The 24,688-nt window shown below is 42.1% G+C and overlaps 1 protein-coding gene across 1 annotated transcript in view; it reads right to left on the bottom strand.

Annotated features, from left to right (window-relative positions):
* Nucleotides 1-750: 750 nt before the first annotated feature.
* FBXL5 (F-box and leucine rich repeat protein 5) overlaps nucleotides 751-24,688 on the bottom strand; it is a 63,763-nt gene continuing 39,825 nt past the window's right edge. Inside the window, exons 9-11 of the mRNA XM_074951659.1 lie at nucleotides 19,851-20,570; nucleotides 16,748-16,896; nucleotides 751-8,073 (exon numbers count right to left, since the gene is read on the bottom strand). Of these exons, the coding sequence (XP_074807760.1) occupies nucleotides 7,997-8,073; nucleotides 16,748-16,896; nucleotides 19,851-20,570 (946 nt within the window). The 3' untranslated portion in view covers nucleotides 751-7,996. The remainder of the gene's footprint in view (nucleotides 8,074-16,747; nucleotides 16,897-19,850; nucleotides 20,571-24,688) is intronic.

Raw genomic sequence — 24,688 nt, 5'->3', positions numbered from 1 at the left:
CTAGAGGAAAGCATTCCATAAGCCTGTAGTTCTTGTTAGAAATATTTTTGTGATATTTATAGCCTAAGTACTGCAGTAACACTAAGTTTACTCCTGGGGGAATTCTGCAACAAAAAATTAAAAATTCTGCACACAATATTTTCGAATTCTGCATATTTTATTTGTCAAAATAACAATATAATGACAACTGTTTCAATTATTTTTGGTCATTTATTTCAAAATACTTGGCAGCAAGTATGTCTAAGAATGCAGACAACAAAAAAGATTCAGAAAATGTTTTTAGATGAATAGATTCCTTACTAGGCATATTAATACAGAACTTTGAGTAATAATTAATTTAAACTACAATACAGAACCATATTTACGACATCCTACAGAAGCAGTGCAAAGGCTGGGGAGAGTCAGGAGAAGGAGAAGAGGAGCCTGGGTGTGAACTATGAGGGCTGTTAGGTATGGGTGGAGAAAAAGTATGGAACAGGTTTTTTGGGGGGAGGAGGTGGGAAGGGACAGGACTGTTAGGAAGCTTCTCTCATGCAGACCCAGGCTGACTCCCATCCTCTCCCATTCAGTCAAGCACATGTGTCCCTCCACCCCCAGTCACACACTCACTACCCCCGTCCCCTTGTGTCTCTGTGCCCCCACTCAGTCACTCCCCCCATCACAATGGGACCCTGCGCCTCCACTCCCATTCAGTCCCTGCCCCACTCTGTTCTCCCCCACTAGCCCTTATGAGCCAGTCTGATCCCCCAGCACCCCACACTGTCTGTCTCCCAATAGCTCGTCTCCTGAGCTGGCTCTACAGGTACTGTGAAGAAGGCTCTGCAGGCTCTCTCTCTTCCTTAGCTGGCTGAGAGCGACTGCTGTGTTCTATTGCCACAGCACCCTCTGGTGGGCAAAAGGCAGAACTGCAGCAACATTTCAGCAGAAGTTTTTTTGCGCAAAAAATTAAAAGTATGCGCAGCTCATTAATTATGCATGTGTGCAGTGGTGCAGAATTCCCCCAGGGGTAACTGAGGAGTCTTCTATACAGCAGTTTAAGTGCATGGCAAGCTGGGGTGTAAAGCTATGGCACTCTAGCCTGCTGTGTACTAGCTAGCTGTTTGGACCCTACTGCCTCACACTGGAAGTTCTGTAGTATGCACTGACTTACTGCTGACAGGAGTACATCAAAGCACAGCAGGTGATTTCCACTGCATGGCAGTAAGCCAGAGCAATGGTTCTCAACCTTTCTAGACTACTGTACCCCTTTCAGGAGTCTGATTTATCTTGTGTACCCCAAAACTACTTGCTTATGAAATCAGAGATAAAAATACAAAAAGAAGTGTCGCAGCGCACTTACTGAAAAATTGCTTACCTTCTCATTTTTACCATCTAATTATGAAATAAAGTGCAAGAGGTGGCGCTTGTTCTCATAGCCCCTCCCTTAGCTACATGAGGTAGCGCTGCCTTGACCCCCCTCAGTTCCTTTGCACTGAACGCCCAAAGACTAGACTCCTTTACACAGGGGATGGAGGATGGGTTGTGGAATACACGTCTTCACAGGGGATAGAGAGTGGGTTGTGGAATAGACATCTGCATCACATCTCAAAGAACCATAGTTACAGCAAGTAACCATTTCTTCTTCTTCAAGTAGATGCAGCAGTGTATTCCACTTAGGTAACTCACAAGCAGTACTCACAGGTGGCGAGGCTCAGAGTCTATCTAAACAAGGATTGCAGGGCTGCCATCCCAAAGTTTGCATCAGCTCTGGATGATGCAGTAATGGCATAATGGTTTGTAAATATATGTACTCACGACCACGTGGCAACCCTGCAAATGTCCAATGTTGAGATGTCATTGAAGAATGCTATTAATGTAACTTACTCCCTCGTAGGATGAGCTCACACCCGCTGACAGGGCGTAGTCTAAGCTATTTCATTTGCAGCTTTGATACAGGATATTATCCACTTAAGAGATCATTTGTGAAGAGACCGCTTGCCACTTCATATGATCAGCATATGACCTAAACAGACGAGGCAAAGTGTGGAACGTTTTAGTGCTGACATCTATGGAGAAGCAGCTCCTCTGGAGATAAATGAGGCTTAGGAAAGAACAAAGGTAAATATATCACTTGGTTCAAATGAAACAGACCACTTTAGACAAAAATTTGGGGTGCGGTCATAAAGTCATTTGGTCTTTGGAGAACTGTGTGTAAGGAGGCTCTGCCATCAGAGGCTGCAACTCACAGACTCCCCTTGCAGATGTTATCACCACAAATGCAGTTTTCTGACACAAAAGCAGAAAGGAACGATACCAGAGGCTCAAACGGAGGTTCCTTCAAGGCCCCTAGGACTGTGTTAAGGTCCTACAGAGGAACGAGCTCTCAGACCAGAGGATCGAGACAAGCCCTTTGAAAAATCTTGCTACCATGGCATTATGAAAAAAAGACATCTTCCAAGAGCGCAGGGAATGAAAAGCTGAAATCACTGCCAGATGCACCCTCAATGATCCAAGTGCAGGGCCCAACGACTGAAGATGCAGCAAGTACTCCAACATGTCCTGGATAGGAGCCAGGTTCAGTTAAACTCTGTGGGCCAACCACCACACAGAAAACCACTTCCATTTCACCAAATAGGCCTTTCTCAAGAGGGCTTTCTACTATGGAGTTGCACCTGTTGAACAGCCGCCAAACAATGCTCTTCCTCATTCAATCACAAAGCAGCCATGCAGTGACATGCAGGGAGCCAAGTGCGGGATGCAAGGTGTGATTCCGTGAGAGTAGGCTGGGATGGAGAGGAAGGGATATAGGAGACTGAATCAACAGTGTGAGAAGATCGGAGAACCAACACTGCCTCGGCCATGCTGGGGCAATGAGCCCAATCCACTTTCAGCTTGAGGATGACCTGTGAATGATTGGGATTGAAGGAAAAAAGTGTACAGGAGAGTCAAATGCCAGCTGATATGGAAGGCATCTGTCAGGGAGCCTGGACTGAAGCTCCCTCAAGAGCAGAACAGACATTTCCTGTTGTCTCTTGTAGCCAACAAGTCGATTATTGGAATGCCTCAACTTGCAAAGATGACCCACAGGACACTTGCCTTTAGGAACCACTCCTGACTCAGGGGAAAATTCCTGCTGAGATGGTCCACGAGATGATTCTGGAGCCTGGGCAAGTGACTGGCTATCCGAGTGATACTCTCCTCAAAGCAGAACTGCCAGAACCTGGAGTATGCTCCCACTTGCCTGTTCACATAATACATTACAGAGGTATTGTTGGTAAGTATGTGAACCACTGAGCCTGACACAGTCCAGAAAGGTGCAACAGGCATCGCAGATGGCCTGAAGCTCCAGCACACTGATATGCAGTCAGGCCTCCTGCTCCAACCACAGAACCTGAACTTTCAGTGACCCCAGATGCACTCCCCAACCCATAAGGGAGGTGTCAGTGACAAGAGACCTGGTTGGTAAGGACCAGATGAATATACATCCTCTGGAAGCGTCCACCACTGCAAGGAGTCCAGGATCAGCAGAGGGAGACCACCAATCTGTCTAAGGGGTTAAGAGTCAGATGGTAAACTGTCTTGAGTCACATCTGAAGGGGGCGAAGACACAAACTGGACCACCTGCATGCAAGTGGACATGTGGCCCAAGAACCTCAGGCATATCTGAACTGTTGTGGAAGGCTGAGACTGCAGACCCAAGGAAAGGTGATGAACTGCCAGAAAATGCACTCTCAAACTTAGAGTATTAGGTCCAAATTAACTCAATTTTCTGAGTGAGAACCAAAGTTGACTTCCTAGTGTTTAGTAGAATACCTAGACAGTCAAGTGCAGTGTAGTGTAGTTTGTATGTGAGAAAACTTCCTCCCCGGACCTGCCCCTTGTTGTCTAGATATGGATTCCCTTCTTTCTGAGGAATGCTGTCACTACAAACATGCATAGTGTAAAAACCTGGGGGGCAGAAGAGAGGACGAAAGGAAGCACCATATACTGAAAACGGTGCTCGGCCACAATGAACTGGAGGAATTTTCTGTGGCTCAGCAAAACTGCCACATGAAAATAGGCTTCCTGAAAGCCCATAGCAGCAAACCAGTTATTCTGAGACAATGCGGGGAGGATAATCGATAGGGCGACTACTTGGAACCTCAGGTATCTGATACGTTTGTTGAGGCTGCGAAGGTCGAGAATAGGTCTTACCACTCCTTTAGATATGGGAACCAGAAAGTACCAGAATAGAAGACTTGACCCCAGTGTTCTGGAAGAACTTCCTCCTCAGCTCCCAAAGCCAGTAGAGAGCAGACCTGCTTGAGGAGCAGTATCTTCTGAGAGGGGTGCCTGAAGAGGAATGGGGAGGGTGGGGTGGAGAGGAACTGGATCGCACAGCCCGATCTAACGGTGCTTAGGACCCAGGTGTCGGTGGCAATCAAGCCCCAAGCATTGTGAAAACTAGCCAGTCTGTCCCTGAACTGAAGGGATGGAGAAAAGAGTGTGGCGACTGAACCACTGCTCTGGACAAAGGAGTCAAAATGGGCACTTGGGGATACAGTAGAAGGGTGTGTTGAATGGTTGAACCCCAGACCTGAATGTCTCCTCCTCTGGGACCTAAGCCCCTTTCTGGGGTAGTCTTGCTGTCTCAGCGGAGGGAAAGGCTGCCCAAAGGTGCACTACGAACAGTATTGCTGCTGCTGCTGACTAGCATAGTGGCGCCTTTGCACTGCTGGTGTATAAACCCCCAAGGAACGTAAAGTAGCCCTAGAATCCTAGGAGCGCAGAGTCTCATCTGTCTTGTCCAAAGAGAACGCTTGGCTGTCGAAGGGCAAATCCTCTACAGCCTGCTGCATATCAGCTGCAATGCCTGAATTCTGCATCCAGGATGTCCTTCTCATGGTCAGTCAGCACCAAGGCCATTGCTCTGGTTGAAATGTCCATGACATCTAGCATGGACTTCAATCGTGTCTTTGCCACCAAGCAGCATTTGGTGATGAATGCCCAAAATTCCACCCTGGAGGCTTCAGGTCTTAGACAAACTTAGACAAACGTCCTATTCACAAAATCATCTTTGGACAATGCCTGCCGGTTCACAATATGCATTTGCAAGGAAGAGGAGGTATAGATCTTTCTACCCATTAAGTGCATCCTCTTAGAGTGCCTGTCCTTAGCAGTGGACTTAAACCTGCCTTGCCTCGTTCACCACAGTTACAACCAGGGAATTTGGCGCTGGATGGGAGTAAAAGTCCTTAGATCTTTGCACGGCGACAAAACATTTCTTCAAACACCATGCAGTAGAGGACACCAAAGCCAGCATGCTCTAAAGAACCTTTGTTGGTTCTAGGAACACATCATTAATAGGGAGGTTGACTCTCCCAAGGGGAGATGGCTGCAGAATATCCAACAACTCAGGGGAATACTTCTGCAGAGACTCTGACTGAAGGTCCAAGGAAGTAACCACATGCCATAAAAGGTCCTGGTAGGCCTTTAAGTCCTCAGGCACTGAAGGAGAGGAAGAACCAGGCTCTGCTGAATCATCTGGAGGTGAAGAGGTGGCAGTTAACTGTGCCAGGGCCAGATACCACTCCTGGACTGGCAGACCTGGACAGAACAACTCCAGAGGCTCTGCAAAGGCAAGGCTCAATGATGCCTGAACCTGCAGTGGATCAACTGTCCCTACCACTGACCTGCCCGGTGATCTCACCTTAGAGCACTATGAAGAGTACAACCTCTGTGACCGAGGAGCATGCCATGGATTCCATGGGGGCTACTGGGCATATGAATAGAGCACTGGTGGCCAGTAGGTGCTAGGCCAGGGGCCCCCATTCTGACTGTGAGACGAGTACCAATCTTGGACCTATGGTGCTCCATTAACGGCCTGTGATGTGGACCAGGCGATGGAGAGCAGGAGAAGGAGGATCCCAACCTCAACCCCAAGGAGTCTCGAGTTTCCAGGAATAAAAGTGAAGCGAGCTCTAAGTGGTGCAAGTAAACAGTGTGGCTCACAACACCCAAAATAAGGGAGGAAGTGGTGCCAGATGGTGGAAATGGTGCCAATGGCACAGAGTATAAATCTGTTGTTCCCAGTGGCAGGAGCAGCATTGACCCCAAGGTCCGCAGAAGTACCAAAGTAGCTGACGGTGCTGAAGTGGAGAGTGATGAGCTCTGGGAGCGCAGAATGCAACAGCACCTGCCCCACTTCCACTGACTGCGGAAGGGAAACACCAGGGTGCAGTGCTGAGGACCCAAACATTCAGCAGCCCGGCCAGCCAAAAGGGCTATAAATGACACTGTTAGAGAAGCTGTCAGCCTAGAGTAGGTTTCTTGAACAAAGGCTTCCCAATAGCTTCCTTAAAAATGCTGATAACCTGCTCTTCCCTCCCTCTCCAATAGGAAAGTATTTACAATCTCAGCCAACAATGGAACCACTGCCTCACTGCCAGCCTTCACCAGCCAAGGGCATGCTACGGTGGAGTCAAAGAAACCTCTCTGGTTGTTAGAGGTGCACAGGAGAAGACTTCAAAAATTGTTCATTCATAATCTGTACAACTGTACAAGACTTCTGCCATCTATGGTTCTAACCATCTTCCCCCTCCCTCATCATCTGTCAATGGTCATTTATAAACTATGGTGGGCCTTTTGAACTTGTACAGGATTTTTTCAAAGGCTCTAATAGAACTTTATAAAGGTAAGTACCTTCCTCCTATAGTAACAGATGGGGAAATTGGGATGTATGGAGGGTCCATGAGTTATTGAAATTCACACTGTAGGTCAGCAGCACAATTCAGATAACAACATGATTGTACAAACCACTAGACACACTGACTCCTTGGGAATTTCTGCCTACCAGCTCCAAGGAATTATTAAATCATCACTTCCACCTACCTACATTTAACACGTGACTTAAATGAAGAAGTCAAAGTAACCTCTTTATTTGAGCTGCTTGGGGGCGAAGAGAGAGACTTCCTTCAAATCTTGGGTACTAGTAATACGCAGTAAGTAAATACAGAACATAGTGTATTTATTAATGCTTTATCTTTTCCTGTAACACATTAATAAAAATTATAGATCTTGTTTCTAACAGAAGATTTGGTTCCTAACCTCACTCCAATGTACACTTGTCAGCAGTTGGATTCCCGGCATTCCAGTCAAAGTGGATTATTCATCACCATCAAAATCCTCAAAGCTCTGTTTATTTTTACATTTGTTCATATGGTTAAAAATTTAATTCTTTGAAAATCCCTTTCAAAATTCAGCATCTTAACAGGTTTTATAATGGGAGATGATGTGGGGTCCCAAGGGGTTGCTCTGTAAATACAGCACATATACAAATGATTTGTGGAGCCACTACATAAAGTGGGCAGTATTCATTGGCCTGACAACATTGTACATTTTGTCATTACATTTTAAAATTATATAGATTTCAAATGCTAAGTAAAACTGTGGTGTCAATGGGAATGTTTTATTTGAATATACTTTTCAAGCCCAAATAAAAAAAAAAAAAAAATAAGCAGCTACAGGAAAGAGCATCTTCCCCTAATTTTGCAGTATAAAGGAAGGATTTTGGGAAATGGGAAGCAACAACACATCTAAAGATGTACATCATCAAAATGCAAAAAAATACATTTCAAATTATTTGCAAAGCTTTATATTGTACTTGTGGATTTAAAAAATGAAAGACTGTAAATCCCACTCACTTAATACAAAATAATCCAATGAACGAAGTATAAGTGCCAAACTTTGAGAAAAGTGGCATTGTGAAAAAAAATCTGATGAGCATTTCCCCATCCCCAATACATTTAGTAAAATAAAACCCAACACCTTTAAAACCAAAATGAAACTTGAGAGATTGTTACAACACTGTACAGTTTACTCAGAATTAAGATTGTAAATTGTGGGGCGAGGGTGGGTCTAGTAGAATAAATCACACTCCAAAAGGGATCGTTAACACAATATGTGGACTGTAAGTAAAGTGCATGAAAGGAAGCCTGCTCAGCTAAATGAAGTAGACTGAAAGATCAGAAGTCAAGGGTCATTCACCAGAGCGGCAGCAGGCCCGAAAACCACACTGCAAGTTCTGGCATCCACTGGCGGTTTCAGCATGAGGACCTGCATAAAAACAGAACAAATGTGAAAGGAGGAAAATAGGGTTGTTCATCTTTCGGACTGTCCTGGCAACCTGGTTATTTATGAATTAGCTAATTTTGCACCAAGGAATGTAGATTTAGAATTGAAGAATTCTCAAAAAAATCCTCATCAGTATCCTTGTTTAAATGCATCTCACTGAATACTATGGATTTTGCACTGGAAAAATCTTCACACAATGCCTTCACCGGTGCCCTAGTCCCACCCAAATAACATACATTCAGAGATCACAAACTGCAGGCTGAAATGTGCAACATTTTTGGGTCAGCAAATTTAATAATATCCATTCTGCCAAAAATGAGCAGCCAGGAGTGGGATATTTTCAGAATGCACATTTAACCTCCATTTTTAAATCACTCAAGCAGCTTTGTTAACCTTGTGGCACTATACAAATACATATTCTTCAAAACCTGTTCTGTTTATGTGGATGCAGATTTTAGCCTGGAACTTTTTCTGGGAAATGCTTCCATAATTAGCTAGACCTCTGAATTCTCACTTGACATTCAAGACCATACAGAAAGCATCCTCACCCTTTAGAATGCTTTTAGATCATGATTTCTTTTCCAAACATATCAAAGTATACAGAAGATTATTTGCAAGTTACATTTAATTTTTTTAGAAGAAAAAAAACTAGGGCACTGTCAGAATGCAAAAATAAATTGAAAATGTATCCCTGGTCAACTTCAATAAACTTAAAAAACCTGAAATGTAACTTTACTCAACCTTGCAAGAAAAATAATAACCTTACAGCTAACATATAAACATATGTAGTCATACAAAAACTGTAGAATAAAAAAAATGCAAACTAGTAGTACTGTTGATCTTAATGGATTTTCAGATCTACCCAAACTAAAGAATCTGTCATTTGTTCATAAGTTATACATTTGTATTTCTCTCATGCAGACGTTGCGTGAATTCAGACAGGAAACACTACTACTGAAATTCTACCCAACATCACTTACTTTCACTTACCATTACACCTTTAAATTAAAATATCAAAAATAGCATATAACACAGAAAGCAATCTGACTGCATTACCTTTCACACTACAGGATTTCATCTGAGATGGCTGTATTATTTTATTTTACCCTTTCAGAGACATGTACAATTTTTTTTTTCCATTGAGATTCACTTAAGTCTGGCTTCCAACATAACGCAACCACACACGTTCAGTTTAAATAGTGTGAGATTGTGCAAAGCTCTCCAGAACAACCCACCTCTTCCCCTCAATACACTGAAAATATAAACAAAAACACGAGATATGTATTTTTAATACATTTTAGAATGTGATTACAGTCAGAAAAGTTATGCACTGACAGCAGCATTTGAGTGTCTTTGACACCATTTGTTCTCAAGCAGTAACTTAAGTCAAAAGTAACGAGTTTCCAAGTAAACTGATTTTTGTAGGTTCCAGCACTGAAAGCAAAACCTGGTGTCTAGAAATCTGTTTTCTGCTACATACTGTACGCCAACAATCAAGAATATGGAGTAAAGAGTTTAGCTAGCAATTTTATTCATGCATAAGGCAGAATAAAATCCACCTGACATGTCTGCAGGATACTGGCTCCACGGTGCTGAAAACAAAAACTTGTGTTCATCAACAAACAACAGGTATCACTGGGAAGACAATGACCTGAAAAGGTAAAATGACAAAGAGCCATTTTACAGTAAATGTAAACTTCCTAATCACTGTGCCATATCTTGACCTTTGAATCTTAAGCACTTACTGTGAGGGACCCTCTAGCTTTTAGCAGTGGAAGAGGGAAACACAGTGCCTTTTGGATAGTTGGTTGGGGGAAGAAGAAAACATTCTCTGGGCAGCAACACCTTTAAAGTATGTATCCACTGCTTTCCTGCCACTGCCCCGAGGTAAAGTCTGTGGCCACACATCATTTTAGATGATCTCTGAACCCCTACTATTACTGCTAGACCTTGTCTGAGAGAATGTGACCAGAACCACAGGATTCCAGGTGAGACCATACCATTAGTTTATAAAATGACATTAATATACTTTCAATATTGTTTTCCAGCCTATTCTTCATGCATGTTAACACTGCTTGCTTTTGTCCCCGAGTGGTTACAGTTAATAAAAAACCCAGCAAATAAATGAGTAGTTCCAAGTGTTGCTTCCAAAGTACATTATCTTTCACTTGTCAAAACAATTTAATCTGATACTGCACTCCCCCATTCTCCTAGCCTTGTTAGGTCCCTCTGAAGTTCCTCAAAATCTCCTCTATTCTTGATTAACTTAAATAGTGTCATCTGAAAATTTTACCACCTCATTATTTTCCAAATCATTAGCAACTATATTAAAAACAAGAATAGTCCCACTCAGTGGTGGATTAGCCCCTGGGGCAACAGGGCCCGTGCCTAGGGCCCCCGGCCAATTGGGGCACCCCCGCATCCCACCCATAGCTCCTGCTGGGGACCAGGGAAAGCCTCCATGCCCCGATCCCATTTCCCCGGCAGAAGTGCCAGGGGGCCGATGGGGACTGCAGGCGGAAGACATGGGGAGGAGTCCCCACTTGCCCTGTCCTAGGGCCCCACAAAACCATAATCCACCTCTGGTCCCAGTAACTTTAAGGCACCCTACTAACCTTAAGCCATGCTGAAAACTAACTGTTTTTTCCTACTCTGTTTCTTAGCCATTTCCTAATCAATGACAGTATTTTCCCTCTAACACTGTAAGTACTTCATAGTCTATTGAAGGTCTTTGACAAAGTGAAACAGCTGAAATTCCAGTTAAGTTATATTTAGTCGGTCCTCCTATACTGACTCTTTGCTGACATGGGGCTCCGTGGGCTGTTGACTTGAACTGGGTCCAGACACTGCGCACCGAGGCCAAGCTGCTCAGGGCAGAGTCTGGCCGGGAAGGCTCGGATGCCAGGCAGAGAGCAGCCTCCATGAGGAGGGCCCTCAAATGGATGTCTCGCTCTTTGAGTTCCGGGACGAAAAAGTTCTTACAGATGCGACACTTCTCCTTCACATGTGATTCCCCCAAGCATTTCAGGCAGCTGTTATGGGGGTCACTAAGCATAAGCCTGTTACAATCAGAGCAGGACTTAAAACCCAGAGACCAGGGCACACCCCACCTGGGGTGAAGTCCTTGCTGGGACTCTATAAACTACACTAATTAATTAACTACTGTAAACAAACTATTTAGAAAGCCTTAAGGCTCAAAGACTGATGATAGCTCTTGCGAGGCAAAGGAAAGGTGCTCCGACTAACCACCTCGGGCAATAAGAAGGAACTGAGAGTGCGTAAGGCTGGCAGCGCCTAACATACTGATGCATGGGTGTGACATTGAAGAGGGTGCTACAGCCGACCCTATGGATACTGTAAAGGCAAAAATCTCCAGCAGCCGCGCACATGGGAGCACACACCCCTAGAATGGAATTGACATGAGCAAGCACTGGAAGAACCACCCACAGATTCTCTCCCATTCTTCCTGGTTCTGATATACTTAAAGAATTTCTTGTTTGTTTCTTTAATTAGGATCACTGTATCTGAGTACCATTTATGTGTGCTACTTGCTCTTCAAATTCCCTCTTTACCTTCCTAATTTCAATCTTACATTTTATCTTCCATAGTTTATGTTCCTTTCTGTTGGCTTAATTTAGGTTGGATTTCCAGTTTCTGAAGGATCTCTGTTTGGCTCAAATAGCTTCTTGAATCTTGCCATTTAACCATACAATTTTTTTCCTGGTGGTATAAACCCCAAGGGCTAGCGTGGATGCAATTATACCAATACAAAATCTGCGTGTAGACCAGGCCTTAAAGTGAGAATCTGAAAACTCCAAATGCGTCTACAGAACTGACCCACTAGGCCCTCTATAAAGAGCCCCCAAATCAAGTGAGTGGAACTCTCCTGCAGTGGACAGGCAGCATCATTTACGAAAAAAAGATCTGAAAATTGGTTGTGGTTGAAAGTAAAGGCCTCTGAATGCCATAAATGACAAAGAGAAGTCTGCATCATTCACAATGTGCTAAATACCATACTTCAGAGTCCATTTTGTGTGTTGAAATAGACTGAGAATGAGGATTTTTCCCCAGTACGATTCCAGAACACATCTTCCCCAAAATAATCCACGATAAAGTGATGAGAAGAGAAAGTATGAAATACTTAAGTTATTTTAAACAAACAGTTTAGTTTATTGCCAAGTATTAATTTTCCTGCAGTTACTTTGAGAAACACTGAAGTGATATAAGAATAACTTCAGCAATCACAGAATGCAGCTGCCTCTGGAGTGGAATGTAGGACACTGCAACACCGCTAACCAGTTTTCAATAAACAATGAAGAATACAATATCCAACTGAAACTGCAGATCAGATTTAATGAAAGAGAATGTATTATCCAAATGAGAATGCTGCTGGGACACAATGGTTAACTCTTTGAGGCCTTAAACCAGCTAAAGAGGTTGTGGTCTTGATTATGCTCAGCTTAGGACTGTGGTTCTTAACCAGGTGTACAACGCAGAGGTCTTCCAGGAGGTACATCAACTCATCTAGATATTTGCCTAGTTTTACAACAGGCTACATAAATGACTAATCTAATTGCCTTCTATGACAAAATAACTGGCTCTGTGGATGAGGGGAAAGCGGTGGACGTGTTGTTCCTTGACTTTAGCAAAGCTTTTGACACGGTCTCCCACAGTATTCTTGCCAGCAAGTTAAAGAAGTATGGGCTGGATGAATGGACTATAAAGGTGGATAGAAAGTTGGCTAGATTGTCGGGCTCAACGGGTAGTGATCAATGGCTCCATGTCTAGTTGGCAGCTGGTATCAAGCAGAGTGCCCCAAGGGTCGGTCCTGGGGCCGGTTTTGTTCAATATCTTCATAAATGATCTGGAGGATGGTGTGGATTGCACCCTCAGCAAGTTTGCAGATGGCACTAAACTGGGAGGAGAGGGATAGGATACAGAGGGACCTAGACAAATTGGAGGATTGGGCCAAAAGAAATCTGATGAAGTTCAACAAGGACAAGTGCAGAGTCCTGCACTTAGGACGGAAGAATCCAATGCACCGCTACAGACAAGGGACCGAATGGCTAGGCAGCAGTTCTGCAGAAAAGGACCTAGTGGTTACAGTGGACGAGAAGCTGGATATGAGTCAACAGTGTGCCCTTGTTGCCAAGAAGGCCAATGGCATTTTGGGATGTATAAGTAGGGGCACTGCCAGCAGATCGAGGGACGTTCCCCTCTATTCGACACTGGTGAGGCCTCATCTGGAGTACTGTGTCGAGTTTTGGGCCCCACACTACAAGAAGGATGTGGAAAAATTGGAAAACGTCCAGCGGAGGGCAACAAAAATGATTAGGGGACTGGAACACATGACTTATGAGGAGAGGCTGAGGGAACTGGGGATGTTTAGTCTTCAGAAGAGAAAAATGAGGGGGGATTTGATAGCTGCTTTAAACTACCTGAAAGGGGGTTCCAAAGAGGATGGATCTAGACTATTCTCAGTGGTAGCAGATCACAGGACAAGGAGTAATGGTCTCAAGTTGCAGTGGGGGGAGATTTAGGTTGGATATTAGGAAAAACTTTTTCACTAAGAGGGTGGTGAAACACTGGAATGCGTTACCTAGGGAGGTGGTGGAATCTCCTTCCTTAGATATTTTTAAGGTCAGGCTTGACAAAGCCCTGGCTGGGATGATTTAGTCGGGGATTGGTCCTGCTTTGAGCAGGGGGTTGGACTAGATGACCTCCTGAGGTCCCTTCCAACCCTGATATTCTATGATTCTATAAAAAGCACTAGCGAAGTCAGTACAAACTAAAATTTCATACCGACAATGACTTGTTTATACTGCTCTATATATTGAAATGCAAGTACAATATTTATATTCCAATTGATTTTATAATTATATGGTAAAAATGAGAAAAAGCAAGCAATTTTTCAGTAATATAGTGTGACATTTTGTATTTTTATGTCGGATTTTGTAAGCAAGTAGTTTTTAAGTGAGGTGAAACTTGGGGGTATGCAAGACAAATCAGACTCCTGAAAGGGGTACAGTCATCTGTAAAGGTTGAGAACCACTGGTATAGGAGATCATTAAAGATTCTATGACATGTCTCCTAAGAGTAAGAGCAATTTAGGCAATTACATTTTGTCTCCCTAAATTACCCCTGATGTAGTAATTGTTTACACAGCCTCCAAAAACGTGCTGGATGCTTTACAGAACAAACAGAAGGACATAGTCTCTGCCCTGAAGATTTTATAATCTAATTTTAGGTATGATGCAGTAAGTGAGAGTAAGGACCAGTACTAGAGCAGTAGGATTGCAAAATTACTCAAGCTTGGGCATGTACATACATCTCTGTCACAATAAGCAGCACTTTTTGGTTTTCAGGTGGTTTTTTTTGTTGTTTGTTTCTTTTTTAAATAAGACGACTCATTTCTTGTGGGCATCATAAAAGAACCAAGACTTAATGGCCTGGGAGGAGTTGAAGAGACTGTTGTGTCTTGGTAGACTAGATTTAGGAAGTTGTTCCATGCACTGGGGTGGAAGTGGAAGAAGACATGGAAACAGTGGCAGGTAAAGCACATGAACAGGTCATCAAGGCTGGCATCACTGGCAGAATGGAGGAAGAGAGGGGAATGACATAAGCAACTAGAGATGTAGGAGCCAGGTTTGCACAGGCCTTTGAAAAAGACATTGTGCAGAACAGGAAATCGCTTAGGAATTTAAACGGGGGAGGCTGACATGATCAGATTAACTGACAAGGAAGATATTTGAGCAGCTGCATCCTGGATCCAATGGAGGGAAGCAATGAGAGCACTGAGGAAGCCTGAGAAAAGAGGGTGCAGTAGCCGAGACGCAGGGCATAAGTAAGTATTGGAATAGTGAGCAAGGGGGGGGTTTCTTAAAATATTTACCTTCATCTCCAGCATTAGGGCCCAATCCAACTCCAGCTGAGGTCAATGCAAGTCTTTCCATCAACTTCAATGGCAGCTGGATTAGAACCTCAACTTGTCAGTTGAGCTTTGCTTCTACTGTTAAAGCTCTGCCAAGTTCCACCTCAGAGCTAAAGTAACATGCCTTCAGGATGAAAAGCACTATACAGATGAAGTTACATATACAAAAGAGACAGCGAGCCAGTGGGGATTGTTGATTTTTGAAGATATTTAAATAATTCAGAACCATCAAATCATGCACAGTTAGCTTATATAACTCTGATCTCATCAATATTACCCTCATTCTCCTCTCCTGCCCTCCTCTTTTGTTACACTTACTTGTTGCATCTTGACTATATCAGAATACAGGTCGTTAGGGGCAGGAACTTCATATGAATTTGTACTGCATCAGGCACAGTGGGACTCAATTCTGAGTGAAGTTTTTGGGGGTTACCAAAATATAAATAATATAGTATATCCACTCACTAGTTCATCTAACCATCAAGATTTCCCCCCCAGTTTAGCCCCATCAATCAAGGTAGTACCAAGAGAAGGGTTAGAGGATTGGGCAAGTATATATCTATCATTCTGAGACAATAACTGCTCACATTTTAGAGAAGTGAAACACTCCTCTATGTATTATCTAAGGACCTGTCCTTTATAGCATGTCCTCAAAATCCGCATCTAACAAAGACAGTAGTGGTGAAGAAATCTTTACAAGGTATATTTGTAAAGTTCAGGGAAGATGACAAAAGCTTTTTTTTAAAAAAAATGGTCATAAGACACTCATTCTACTACACTAAATGCATAACAATAGCTGCATCTGTTCTCCTAGGCAATGCACCTCTCAATGCTATCAAAGTGGGCATATAGGGTCATTGAAGGTAGCCTACATCTATTCAATGTGCCTTCTCTGCCTCCTCATTAGCATAAAGAGGGTAGAAGTGGATGCAGAGGAGTCAGCATTGAGAACAGGCAAGGGGGATAACTAAAGTAAAAATGGGAAAGTCAAACATTCCCCTCAGAGAAACCCAAACCCTTCAATTATACTCAGTTACAAACCAACCATCCAGTTTCTCTGATGTGAAGCTGGAACTTAATTCTCTGTACAAAGCCTAATTCATGATCTTGGTACAGCTGTGAGCTAGTAAGGGGCAAAGAGCACCACATCTTCCACAAAGGAGGAAGTGGGATGTACAAAGGATCTCAGCATTAGCAACATTAGCACTGACCACAAGGGAAGGAGATGCCCTGTGTGAACACACGTACATCAATGCTCTAGTATTATGGATTGTTCTGCACATTGACCAACATGATCTCTCTCCTCCGTGCTACTAGCACTTAGCCTTAGTCTCATGGGCCCACATGACTACAGTCACTACCATAAGAAAGCAGTCCCACTGAGGGTTTGGGGTTTATTTGTGGTTGTTCGTTGTGCTGAGGATAACTGATAAACCTGAGAGATATTTCCATCCTTTGTTACTTACATTTAATTTAGATGCAAGATACAAGGAATCACAAATACGTTTCCTTAAGTAATATTCACCTATACAATATATATGCTCACAAACGATTTGAAATTTTTAAAAATCCAGTGTAACACAGAAGAAACTGAGGCAAAGGCTAACCTGATAAACCACAGAACTCACTGCTATACCAAAAAAAAAAAAAAAAGTTTAAAAATTCCCCAGATCAAACAACTTTGAGCCCCCAAAGGTTATCATGTACTTTACAAAATGACATTACCGTTAATGTTGTCACAGTAGTAAAAGTGTTCATCGTTTAAAGACGGGCATGCAGCAACCAAATCCTGCAGGCCCACACCAGTTATAGTAAGACAACCCGAGAGATTAAGGTGTTCCAAATGTGGCAGTCCTCCTCCCAGGGTCAACGCCCTATGATCAAAGAGAAAGTCAAAACGTGTTAAGACAGAACAAAGAACTGGATTGCAGTCAACGCAGATGCTTCAGCTGCGTTGCCAAGTTCATGGATTTTCTAAAATCAAGCAATATTAGCACTGACACAAAGGAAGGTGATGCCCTATGTCAACACTCCTACGTCAATGCTCAAGTATTCTTTTTATAAAAATCAAAGGAGTCACTAATGCAGTGGTCAGCCTTGAACTTGCCAATTTTGTATTCAATAATTAGATGCGTTTACTTTAGCATTCATATTATTACCTGAGCTTCCCCCTGCTTATTACAAGGAGTGCCTACTGCAGATGCTAAAGCAAAGTTATTATGTAAGGCAATTAGAAAAACAAGAAACTAGAGCTTCTTCTTTCTCCTCCTTACATCAGGTCCCATTTTTGCCACTCTTTTCCTTTGAAAGGGAAGCTCCAGACTGCCCAAGTAACTAGGCTGAGTCGGTTGGAGTTCTGCCTGTTATAAGATTAGAGCCAGCACAGACCAGAACAAAATTCCTTCCTCAGCTCTGCACAAACATCTGAACTCCTACCAGGGCTCAATCCAGATAGTAAGTGTCCGTTGCCCAGTTGGGGCTAGAAGTCAGACTTACTTTTTCAGAAAACCCAGAGCCAAACAATGTCCCCCAAACACATATTACTTTAGCCAGAGATGCTCAATTCCCTAACTTGTGGAACTGTTCCCAATTCCTTATCTCCAGACAGTAACTTCCAGAAGTTTAACTTAGATTGTGTCCAGGTCCTCTCGCTACACAAGAGAAAGGTGCAGTTCCTCTACAGAGCCCACTGATCTGCACACAGAACCTTCATTTAACATTGGTGTAGTCTCTAGTTTTTACAGAGGAGAACAACTTTAAAACTAGGTTTCAGAGTAGCAGCCGCGTTAGTCTGTATCCGTAAAAAGAACAGGAGTATTTGTGGCACCTTTGAGACTAAGAAATTTGAGCATAAGCTTTCGTGGGCTACAGCCCACTTCATCGGATGCATAGAATGGAACATATAGTAAGAAGGGGTGTGTGTGTGTGTGTACACACACACAAACACAATCTTCTTATACATATACACATACAATCTTCTATAAATTTGTTAGTCTCAAAGGTGCCACAAATACTCCTGTTCTTTTTAACTTTAAAGTTGCAAGACTGAACTTAACTCAAGTACTGTTTTTTGTAATACAATGTGGCACTATTCCCTAATAAGCACACCTTTTTAATTTTAAGAACAGGTGATTCCACATTTTATAACAAAGTTGATCTTTGTGCTATTTTATACTTCGTTATTGGATGACAGGCATTTAAAAAATGAACTCAACGGATGTTTTGCAGAATAAGTACCACAAAACTAGCCACTGTGTATTAGATTCACCTCTGCATTTGTTTGGTGCAGAAACAGTACCACACTGCAAAGTTCAGGGCCAGATTTGAACTTGTCCTAAAGCCAGGCACAATAAGATCAAGAGTTTTGATTCAGTGCCTTCTCTAGGTATTGTGTAAATGTTTCATTCAATATATACACATTTATGGTGATATGGTCAAAGATAGCTAGAGCAAATGATAAGTGCTCCTTTTAATTTAAGTAAAAACTGAAATTTTACGTATGTTTTTAAACAAGAATAGAAAATATTACACATACGCAGTCAGACTAAATTAAAGTGGCTATTGCAAACCCAACTTTTAATTATTTTAAACAATGCATTCTTAATGCTACATTCATTTAGGTTGTAGTGTTTAATTATCTGCTTAATGCGAGCCTTTATACACTCAGATTTAAAACCTGGATTCCTAAACCTGTATTTAAGAGTCTACATGCAAACTGAAACCAATGAGAGGAATGCGTTGCTCACACCTCTGAAAATCAGGCCAATGGGAAAATTTTCAAACTCGACAGATACTTTATAATAAATATTTAAATGTGCAGTATGTTGTAGACAAAACAAAAATTGCAGAAACCTTATAAAAAAATGACTGATCTACAGTCTTCTGCCACATCAGTGGTTTTCTGTCTTCTCCAAAGCAAGGAGTGTTTGTGTTTAAATAATATTATGTGTTTTGATGTTCCTCATGAAAACAGAGAAAGAGCTCCTTTCCCTACCCTGTCCTCTGCTCAGAGAGAACAGCAGCTCATGAGTCTGGAAATATGTACTGTGATGCCACAGAGGGCAAGCCTTGTTTGACTGAAAGTCTTAGGAGACTGCTATGCTGCACGTTCAGAAATGATTTTTTTTAAGTCTTCACTAAACTATTGGCACCAAGTCCTTAATGTCCATGTCAAGCTTCATTTGCTATGCACTATATATCATCTCATACACAACTTGTTCTTGTTTACATACAGAATTATGCCCAATACTATACATGAACATTTTTAAAGGAGACACTACTCTAGCTTTTCAGGTTTTCACACAGTAAACCAATGAACCAGCCATGAATCTCTTGCTGAAGATATGTATACTTCTAAGGATTGATTCCAAAACCTACCTAAAACTGCTCCATAAAATGCTGATGCACCTTCAGACAGATAAAATTACATATCTTCTGAGGATTCAAAAATTCTTTCTTCCAGGGAAAAGCTACCGCTTAGATCAAGTGCCACGAAGCCAAAATTATATTAAGTCATAAAACATGAAAAGTAACTACATAAAAGCTAAGCTTTAAACCTCTCCCACAATCACTACCAGGAAAATATTATGTACATCAGGCTATTAAAATTCAGTCATCATGTAACTATTGCTATATATCTCTGAACAGGGAGCACTTTGAATTAATACATTTCATAATGTTTCTTATTTTTATAAGAACGACATACGATCTCATCTTGCACGCCTAATTTGACCCTGGTGCCTTCCTCATCACATTTGATAGCTTTCAAGGAAGAAAAAGCTAGGAAATTCTCTTTGATGACTGCAGTAGCTCAAAAACGGCTACTTACCTGAGACCGTGGTCTGTGATCTGATAACATCCAGACAGGCTGAGGAACTGAAGAACTCGTGCAGTCTCTTGGTCTGATTTTTCACTCCCAGAGTATGCAAAGTCTTTTCCCTCTGACTGCCTAGTCCTTGTTTTTTTACACAGTGCAGAGGACTCTGGAAGTGCTTGTATAGTTCTTAGTGCCATCCCAGCACAACAAAATGAGTGACTGCAATAAGTAAAGGCAGTAGAAGCACAATGCTGCTGCCAACAGACACTAGTCCTTAGTCCAACAATGTCTTTATTGTAACAAGATGCTGAACAACTAAGACTGGATGCTGGTTCCACCACACAAAGTCCCTCAATATTTCTGCGTCGCCCCACAGCAGCATCTTCAATATCAGCCAGATCATCTGCATCTAGCATCCAGACATAGGCAGAGCTGAAACTTTCTGAGCTGACAGGTTTAGTCCAATAGTGCTCATTTCCTTCTTCCTTGATAAGCGGTTCATTAGTTATATCATGCAAACTGTACTTCCTGTTGGACTGCATGGTAATGTCTTTATTTCTCCATACAGTCTTTGCACTTCGGTTTCTGCAACTTTTCAGAACTCCTTTGTTGTTGTGGGCTGATAGGATTCCCAAAGCTCTGGAAATCTTCTCCATGGCCACATCTGTGATTTTTTCACAACCAGACAGATCAAGATGGCGAAGACTCTGACAACAACCAACCCACGACCAACTGAAATCAGAAAAGGATTAATTGAACATACAGTTCTATGTATGTTTGTAAAGGCTCTTAATGAACAAAGGCAGGTAAGTAGTTTCCTGACTTTTGTAGAGAAGTTAGATATTGAAATTAATTCATTAACTGTTTATACTACACGTGCCTCAGCTCTGAAGGGAAAGAAGAAAACAGTTAAATTAAAAAATATGATTTGGCACTCATACTACAGTGAGAAGTACTTTTATAAATGCCCAAAAAGAGTAAGGATATCTAAAGAAACATGGAATGAAACATGCACAGTAATGTTATTTAAAACACTAAGTAAGAGGTCCACAACAACTGTTTAATAATTTCCAAAATGATTTGTAAGACGAAGTGAAGCTACTGGAAATCTCTGTGGTTGAACAATTCTCAAAAGCAGTTCTTGTTGACACAGTTTCCAAAAGAGCTGTCCTAATCTACTGGAAATTCGCAAGCAACTTGAACACTGCAAGATCATGCAATGGCTTGAGCGAGCTGGCGAACGTGGAAGAGATATACTCTGACATCGGAAAATATGAGATTGGGCCCTTGTTTTTAAGTCTTTAGCACTAATAGTTCTTAGTTGTTATAATTCCTACAGTTACAGTTTTTCAAGCTTGGCTGTTGTTTGTATTAGTGTATTTAATGTATATCCTCCTCTCGATTCCCTTGCATTCCACTTTAGTAAAGTATTTAAAACAGAGGATATTTGGATTCCAGAAGCTCTAGGAGCATATCAGCGTCACAATACGACTCCATAATTGAAGCTGAAAGATTAGACCTTGCACTGGAAACAATTTGGTCTTTTGACAACAAAAAAAATCCCACACCTTTTAGCCTGAAATTTCTCAACTTTAGTCTTAAACAAAAGATTTTTTTTTTTTTACATTAATGAAGTCATTTTTGAATTATGGACTTCTAAAAATGTGCTTATTTTTTCCATTTTTGGAGTAAAGATGTTCTTTTTTGCCCACCCATAACTAAAAATAAATTGCCCTGAAAGCTCAAATTTATTTAGATGTACTAAATCACATTTAGGACTAGTACAAATATAGTTTCCTAATTAAAAATTAGGAAAGGTAAAAAATGTAAGTTGAAACCTTCCAAGTACCTTGGCAAGGACTGTAACTTTCATCAAATGCTTGACAAAATTTCATAGGAGTTACAAGCTCTGCAAGTGAATAACTTCCAGAGGGTCAGCATCCCTCATGGAAGTTCTATATGGCCGTGAAGAAGCAATGACATATTTTAGCACGTGACAGAGTATTGCCACCAGCTTGACATTTGAAACAGACTTTAAATGTTGTGCTAAAGAATCTTTCGCTCAGACGTTACATGTTCCACCAGCATAACTCTCAGAGCTTGTAACCTTCATTAGCCCCTCACTTATGACATATATGCTGTTAGAACATGCAATTTTAGCCCGATACTGTAGCAGGATCTATTAGTGCAGGCCCCGCATCCAAACAAAGCCCCAATGACGCCAATGGAACTTCTACAGCCTCATCTGTAAAACTGAAATCAACAGAACTCCACCCAAGCAAAGGGGTCCATGATACCTGATCACAATGCAGTATTTGAACCCTCTTACAATTAGTGCTCTAAGCATTACAAACTATATCAGCTCTAGAGCTACAGGGAAAAAACCCGAGACACTCTTGACTACTACATGAAAGGAAGGATACTTACCTTATAATAACTGGAGTTCTTTGAAATGTATAGGCCCTATGTGTATTCAGTGTGGGTGCAAATGTGCTCCATGCGCCCAGAAGTTCTTCAATAGCCATGTCCATTGGTCCACACCTGCACACTATGCCTCCTCATCCTCCCAACGAGGACATGAGGGGCGGAGTGGACCAACCACCTCTCTAATTCCTTCTCAACCGCGAATCACAAGAAAATAAAGCAGAAGGGAAGGAGGGCAGGTTGTGAATACCAATAGGGAACACACATCTCAAAGAACTCCAGTTACTATAAGGTAAGTAACCTTCCTTTCTTCTTTAAATGCTGGTGCTTATGGTTATTCACTGGCGTGACTCCCAAGAAGTGCTCATTGAGGAAGAGGGTTGCAGGAAACTTTCTGAACCACAGACTGAAGGATTGCTGAACCAAAAGGAAATATCTTCAGCCAAAGCTTAAATTAGGGCATAATGCCTGGTGAAAGTGTGAATGGAGCCCTTGCTCTACATATTTCTGAGAGAGGAATTCCCAGTAAGGAAGCCACTAAAGCTGCTTGGGGTCTAGTTGAGTGGCTCCTGACAGCCTGAATTTGAAGGGCTTCCATAGGACCGTAAAAACGGGAGGCTGCAGTTTTGAAAGTCTTTGGGAAAAGAAAACTTCCCCTTTCGTTCTTTCAGCAATAGTGACGAACAATCTTGAAGACTTCAAAGAAAGGGTCTTGTCCCATGCGAGGATAAGACTAGAGTCCTGCATATATCCAGTGAGTGGAGCTATCTGTCCCCTGTGCTATGCTGAGGCTTGGGATAGAACACCAGAAGATGAGGTGAAATTCAGAAGGCAATTTAGGGATGAACTTGGGATGCAACCTCAAAGATACTTTATCTCTGTGAAAGACCATGTACGGATGATCAGCAGAAGGGCCCCAAGCTCACCTATTCTCCTGGCAAAGGTAATCACCTTCAGGAAGGCAACCTTCATAGAAATGTAGGACTGGGTGGGACCTTGATAGATCATCTAGTCCAGTCCCCTGCACTGAGACAGGACTAAGTACTATCTAGACCATCTCTGACAGATGTTTGTCCAACCTGTTCTTAAAAACCTCTAATGACAGACTCCACAACCTCCCTAGGTAATTTGCTCCAGTGCTTAATTATCCTGACAGTTAGGAAGTTTTCCTAATGTCTAACCTAAATCTCTCCTTGCTGCAATTTAAGCCCATTACTTCTTGCCTTGTCCTCAGTGGTTAAGAACAATTTATCACCTGTCTCTTTATAATAACCTTTTACGTACTTATGTCTCCACCTCAGTTCTCTCTTCTCCACGCTAAACAAACACAATTTTTTCAATCTTTTCACATAGGTCATGTTTTCTAGACCTTTAATCATTTTTGTTGCTCTTCTCTGGACTTTCTCCAATTTGTCTACATCTTTCCTGAAGTGTGGTGTCTATAACTGGACATAATAATTCAGTTGAGGCCTTATCAGTGCTGAGTAGAAAAGAAGAATTATTTCTCATGTCTTGCTTACAACACTCCTGCTAATACATCCCAGAATGATGTTTGCTTTTTTTGTGTGGAAAAAGTATTATATTGTTGACCCATATTTAGTTTGTGACCCACTAACACACCTCCTTCCCCTCCCCACCCCCACAGATCCTATTCTGCAGTATGCCTTCCTAGATAGTCATTTCACATTTTGTATTTGTGGGGATTGATTATGCCCTCCTAAAGTAATACTTAACATTTATTCTTTTTTAATTTTATCCTACTTAAATCAGACCATTTATCCAGTTTGTCAAGATCATTTTGAATTCTAATCCTGTCCTCCTAGTACGGAGCAGGAGTCAAATGGGGACTCGTAAGTGAGGATGAGGTTCAGGTCCCAGGTATGAGGAGATTTAGATACTAGAGAGAATGTCCTTATGATACCCTACAGGAACGTCACAGTAGTGGGGAGTAAACACTAAAGAATAGGAAGTATATATAAATAACCACCAAACATACACTTATGGAACTGATGCATAGGCCAGCTGTCTTCATCGAGAGAAGATATTCCAGGATTACATGGATTCCTGATTCCTCAAGATTTTAAGTGGTGCTGATCACTCCACAGGAAGAATCACTTCTCTGTAGATAGTCTCCTGCTATTGTTAAGGACAGATTGGACATCCTATGAATTGTCCATCCAAAAACTATGCCACCAGATAGAGAGAAGCCAAGGTGCAGGTGGAAGTGGCTGATCCTGCCATTTTTCTGAGACAGTAGGTCCGGGAACAGTTGTATGTGAATGCATGGGCATGAGGCCAACTGCAGGATGGTGGTGAACCAGAACGGTCTCAGGCACCAGGGAGATATCAGGATCACTGCAGCCCTGTCCAGCTTGATTCTTCTGAGGACACAGAGTTGTAAGAGGATGGGAGGGAAGCAGTACATC

This window comes from Natator depressus, chromosome 4, assembly GCF_965152275.1.
Source record: "Natator depressus isolate rNatDep1 chromosome 4, rNatDep2.hap1, whole genome shotgun sequence".
NCBI classification, from domain to species: domain Eukaryota; kingdom Metazoa; phylum Chordata; order Testudines; family Cheloniidae; genus Natator; species Natator depressus.
The sequence above is the reverse complement of the archived record's forward strand: the minus strand, read 5'-3'. Positions and strand labels throughout refer to the sequence as shown.